The sequence below is a fragment of the Salvelinus sp. IW2-2015 genome, unplaced genomic scaffold (assembly GCF_002910315.2).
Source record: "Salvelinus sp. IW2-2015 unplaced genomic scaffold, ASM291031v2 Un_scaffold1545, whole genome shotgun sequence".
NCBI lineage: Eukaryota > Metazoa > Chordata > Actinopteri > Salmoniformes > Salmonidae > Salvelinus > Salvelinus sp. IW2-2015.
This window is the reverse complement of record NW_019942977.1, coordinates 135,585-141,663: the sequence shown is the minus strand read 5'-3', so window position 1 is coordinate 141,663 and position 6,079 is coordinate 135,585. Positions and strand designations below refer to the sequence as shown.

Here is a 6,079-nt window from a genome sequence, read left to right as displayed (position 1 = left end):
CCAATGTCCAAATATTCTGTTGACAATTGGACCAGAAAAACAATCTGGTAGTTAAATTGTTTATGACCTATGTACAATCTGAGTTAATTATTTCAAATCACTCGTCAGTAAAAGGGTTTGTTCAGGCATCCAATAGAACTGAAGAATTTTGGGCGGACTATTTGAACGGGCAAAAAAGGAGAAAGATGATTGGTCCGTGGAATTGTCAGTATCGAGCTGGTCTAGAACACAGCATACTAAACTCGTTTTTTGAACCATAAGAAACGTTTAACAAACGTTAAATAATACAGCATTGATTTGTGTAGGACTACCATCTCTTGAATTTAATATTTAAAATCAATACTTTATAGTAGTAAACCACAGAGGAGGCAGACCTTTCTCGATAAATCAAGCCAAGATGGATACCGTACGTGATTGGCTGCCATGGCATTGACGTCAGTTTCTGGGTGGGGAAACTCTCAACAACAAAAAGAAAGGCTAGCGACGGTAAAGAGGAACAACAAACAGAAAAGATTGGGACCGTAGAAAATGTCGATATAACTAACATTACAGGTAATTATATACAGTTTTAACATTGCAGATGCAAGGAAATTGAATAAATGAGGTAATTGTAAATATTACTGGTGTTGTAAAACCTTATTATTTTTATCCATTCCAGTCAAATAAATTGCTTCCTGGAGGATTAACGTATTTTTTTTTATATCAAGTTTATGATTTTAAAACTATAATAATCCGTTTGATCTTGCCTTTCATGCTTGTCGATGAAATTGGCATCTTACTTGGACTGATTTTTAGTTACCGTTAGCTAGCTAACGTTACAGTATCTTTGTCCTTGTCTTTATTTATCGTCTCTGTGTAACGCTGTCGTTGATTCGCACAGCTCTTCGCTCAACCGATTTTATTTTTATTTTTTATATATACTCGAAAACAAGTTGGCTTTTAAATCACCACCCTAGTAGCTGCAACCCGTTTTTAAATCAGACAAATTTGATGGAGTTAACGTCAAGTTCTATGAAAAAAAATCCAACGATTACCAGCTAATGCACTGCTTCCTAGGCAAGAACAAGAATCCGACCCCCTTCCCCCGCTCGTCGACGATTTGAAGCATAGCTAATGGATTCAAGCTTGTTTTTGATGTAAATGTCTGAGTATCTCACGACATTTGTGATCATATTTACGACTTTACACTGGAAAAATCACAATTAGATTAGTTTTGTGTTCTGATTAAGTAGGCGTTAACCTAAGAAATCTGACACCGAATCCCAGCTGAGGCCAGGGTTGGGCAAACCTTGACCGGGTGAACAAATGTAGGGCGGACAAACATTTACTAACATTACACTCCGTCTTGTTTTACAGTAAAAGAAATTCAGATTGCTGTAACCGAATCCAGACATGGAAGCTGTGAGACTTATGAGGGAGCTGATAGCCAATTTTGAACAGGAGAGTTATTATCTTCCGAAGGAAACAGGACTCCGCTTAATCGAATCGACTGGAGAGGTAGTCTGCAGTACAGTAGCTAAATATAAATATTGTTCACGTGATCGATATGAATCCCTAAACATTATGGTGAAACAAATTGGTCCATAAACACCTTACACTAATACACACTAAATGCCTAAAATCTTACTGTAAGGAAATAATATTTTATCTTGATCTTATTAATTACAGAATGACAGTAGGGGTATATCAGCTAAATGTCGGGACACCAAAGTGGAGGACCTCTGGAGCCTGACTAGTTTCTTTGGGTACAGTACACAGACTTTCGTTCTGGCAGTCAACCTGTTGGATCGATTCCTGGCCATGATGAAGGTAAGATGAAGACCCAATCAAGTGCACATTTCATAATTTCAACGTACTCTAATGCTAATTAGCAACATTAGGTTGACGTGTTCTCCATTTCTTTTGATGACAAAGCGATAATGTGCTTAGACAAACTACAAATAAAAAGGGAGTTGCAGTGAGTTATAATAGCCTGTCCCTATTTCCACTAATTCCAAGCTATTGTGTGTGTCTCTCTTCAGGTCCAACCCAAACATCTAGCCTGCATCGGCATCAGCTGCCTCCACATCGCAGCCAAAGCAGTCGAAGAGGAGTGTAACGTGTCTTCCACCAATGAACTTATTCGTATCAGCCAGTGCAAGTTTACGGTCTCGGACCTCACTCGCATGGAGAAGATCATTTCAGAGAAACTCAACTTCCAACTCAAAACCATCACAGCCTTAACGTTTTTGCACCTATACCACGGAATCACAAGCGCCCATATCTCAGACCTGTAAGAACCCATTGTAAAGATATATTACAATTCACCTAGCAATCAACCCCATTTGGAAGATGTTAATAGTGTGACATAATTCACTTGGACAACTAGACATGTACTTATTAGTCCTGACTGAACGTAGGACGGATGGTTTTAACTATTCTCACTGGACATGATCAAATAGCATGTGTCCATTCCACCATAACAAACTCAATTATGTAACAGATAGCCTTAACACCTTGTTTTCACACCCAGATTGGTTCTTTATAAGTATTTTAACCTTTACAGGAAGGAGGCCCTGAACCTCGACACACTAGAGGTCCAGCTCAAAGCCTGTCTCTGCCGGATCGCGTTCTCCAAAGCTAAAGTAACGATTTACCCCAGAGAGTCCATAAGATGTTACATATTACAGGAGACCTCTTGGCAGCTGCAGTCTAATTTGATGCATTTTGTCTCTTCTCTTCCAGCCGTCCGTCTTGGCCCTGTCACTCTTCACTCAGGAGATTGAAGCCATGCGGTCTGTTGATATGTTAGAAATAGCACATCATGTTCAGAGACATCTCAAGGTAAACACATTATACACTTATTAGAAAATCCTTGAAGCTTTATCACATAGCAATGATGTAATCCTTTGTTTAACACAGTAACCTGATGTTAACTGTCAAATTTACACACAAAAGAAACCTATTTCTCCCTGGAACCATCTCTGAATATTGTATGCCCTACAACACTAGTCCAAAAGGTTTCATATGACAACTGGCACGGTTATGGAAAGACATTTTTTTTTTTTAAAGGGCCCTTTCACATTCCCCGGGCCTCAAGTTACCGGCCGCTATCCTTTTACAACGCCTGGAATCGATCCCAAAGGTTTCTGCTGACCCAGTCAATTATGTAACCTGGTGTTCAACGTTATGATGCCCTGGTCGTCTTTTACAGATCACTGACGTTGAGCTGCTACACTGGAGGGGGCTAGTGGCCAAGTGTATGTCCGACTACTCTTCTCCTGAATGTAGCAAACCTAACAATAAGAAGCTTGTCTGGGTCGTGTCGAGAAGGACAGCTCAGAACCTTCACACCAGCTCCTACAGCGTCCCTGAACTGCCAACCATTCCTGAGAACTGCTGGGATCAGAGTGAAAGGTATACAGGAATATGTCTCTGTAGAGGAAGAGAAACGATGAGTATCAAAAACGTTCTACCATTCTAGAAAATGTGCATTCTGTTAGAAGGCAGTCAAACAAGTCTACTATATGACAACGGGGAAGAACTCTGGAGATTTCCCTACTTCTGTTATTCAGGGGATTTTCCAGCCACACACAATTAAGCCCCACCCCTCCCTCTCGCTCCAGTGTTTTGTTCAGAGTTTGACCACTCCTCCTGCCTGGTTTCTGTTGTTACAGAAGATATTATTCCCATGACTTGTAGGGGGGGGGGGTTTCATACCATCAGCCACGTCATAGCCCTACCGGTTGCGTCATTTAGCCTAGCCTATCAGAGGAGGCCCATCCTCGGCTCGCTAACTAACCCACATACTTAATGTCTGAGTGTTAAGTGACTTCTGTCACGTCCTACTCCTACCTAGCAACAATAGTTCCCATAACTGCTCAACCACAACATTACACAACCAGTTAAAACTCCACATAGGACTTTGGGATGGGTCTTGTAGTCAGACAATAGCAGTTACATCTCCACATTAAAGACTTGGGATGTGTCTTGTAGTCAGACCAATAATAAAAAGGATTAAATTACATTGACAGCTGCAAACAGGATGAAAGATGAACTAAGGAATATTGTGAATTTTAACGGTTTTTCTTCCTCTTGTTCTTCCAGTGAAGACTCCTGTGAAGACATGAGTTCGGGGGAGGAGAGCCTGAGCAGTTCCCTGGGCTCTGACGCGGAGGGGCCTTACTTCCCTCTAAACTTCCTCTGCCAAAGACCCCACAACAAATACCACCATACCTCCTAGACCAAAGCCCTCTGAGGGAGCCACAGTGCCTGGGTTACATAACCACCTTTTCTAATGCAGCGTCATGTTCATTTAATTCAAAAACGTAGCTAAAAGCTTTGCAACAGTTAACGAGAGGTCATCGGGTACGTTCAGGTTTGTCCCTCCCTGTGACGGCCTATTTTGTTCGTAGTGAATACGAACCAGAAAATAGCTTCTCTATATACCATAGTAAATGTTTTTGTTAGCCTTCTATAGGGCTACCACAGTGTGGCTCATTACAGAAAACCAATCAATATACAGCATATGTTAAGCTAAAAAAACAAACATACAGAAATGTGAGAAAGTTTGCACAATCCTGAAGACAGGCAGCTAAATAAAAATTGTGGTGTGGCGCATGTTTGGATTTGTCTCACATTCCAGCCACTTTGTATATCTGTCCCAAATGGCACCCTCTATAGTGCACTACGTTTGACCAGAGCCCTGTGTGTCCTGGTCAGAAGTAGTGCACTAGATAGGGAATAGGGTGCCATTTGGGCAACCCATCTCTGAAGCGGCTGGATTTGTCTCGCATTAACCTGGTAAACGTACTTTGCCCTGTTTCTGTATAACGAGTGTTATTGTTGAGTTATGTTGACTGGTGGCCAGGCTGGTTAGCGTTAAACTGTAAACGCCAACGTCTGATTATTCATATTAAGAGTGTGTGTGTTTGACTATGATCTTGTTAAACTTTAAATGTGCCAATTTGTTGGCTGTAGGTTCTTAAATTATTTGGATTGTATGTATGTGAGGAAGAACATAATGTATGATAAGAAAACTTGTAAAGAAATGTACAAAAAAATGTAAATTTATAAAATGTACAAAAAGCATTATGAATAGTACCTTTGTAGATATTAACTTATTTTTTTGCCTGTGAGCTATGACAAAACATTAAAATACTATTTTGAAATTACTATTTAGTCTTTTCTTAATGTTGCCTATCAGAAATAGTACATTTATGATTTAGTTAGGTTACGCCTAGTCTATATGAACCCAACGACTAGCGAAAAGGACCCCCTGGGGCAGTAGATTTTCTTGACAAAAGAAATAAAGCGACGCTTTAGCATTTCCAGTGAATTCTCCTGAAACTGAAGCCAATTCACACTTCAGTTCTGGCACATGAACTGTTGGTCAACCAAACCATTCTACTTCAGTCAAGAGAAAACAATATTGAACACAAGATTATTCATTTAGTAAAGCTAGCTCTTGATTTCTAGACAATTCAGTCCTGGCACAAACAAAAACTCCCACATGAAATCACCCAACCAAATCAAAAGTGAAAGAGAACTTGCCATAGTTTCATCCATCATCTGGTTTGAAAAGGAACAGTTTGAGGTGAAGCTGCATCCACCAATACTGAGATCAGAGACCCGTGTCAGACTTCTTCCGTTTAGGTTGTGAGGAGGTTAGGAAGGAGAGTTCCTCTGTGAGGCAGAGATGGGGACAATAGCTGCTCTCATTGAGGCCTCCACAGGTTCCTGAGATCCCAAAAAATAAAATAATCCTGAGGCCTCTTCTAGGCTACCACCACCGTTCTCAAAATGACCGCTGAGGTAAGAGTCCAAACCTACCGTTGTCAAGGGCGTTAAACTACTAACAGTGTAGGGTTTGGAACTAGTTAACTGCTAGTGTAAAAAGGGACTGGGGGGGTTGTGAACTACTACTACTGAGTGGCCTGTCAGAGTCGTCTCCTACCGGGCTGTTGCTGGTAGTGGGCTGGGGGAGGAAACTACTAAACTAAGTTCCCTATGATGTATAGTGGGCTGGGATGGACAACTACCAAACTTCCCCAGTGGTGTAATGGGCTGCGACTACTGAACTCCTATGAAGTGTAGTGGG

The 6,079-nt window shown here is 41.0% G+C and overlaps 1 protein-coding gene across 1 annotated transcript; it reads left to right on the top strand.

Moving 5' to 3' along the window:
* Window positions 1-449: 449 nt before the first annotated feature.
* Window positions 450-4,306, top strand: LOC112071199 (cyclin-G2). The gene is made up of 8 exons (XM_024138649.2): window positions 450-552; window positions 1,357-1,497; window positions 1,669-1,809; window positions 2,022-2,272; window positions 2,546-2,624; window positions 2,725-2,823; window positions 3,194-3,396; window positions 4,087-4,306. The coding sequence occupies exons 2-8, from the start codon at window positions 1,393-1,395 to the stop codon at window positions 4,220-4,222; spliced, it is 1,014 nt and encodes a 337-aa protein (XP_023994417.1). The 5' UTR covers window positions 450-552; window positions 1,357-1,392; the 3' UTR covers window positions 4,223-4,306.
* The last annotated feature ends 1,773 nt before the right edge of the window (window positions 4,307-6,079 follow it).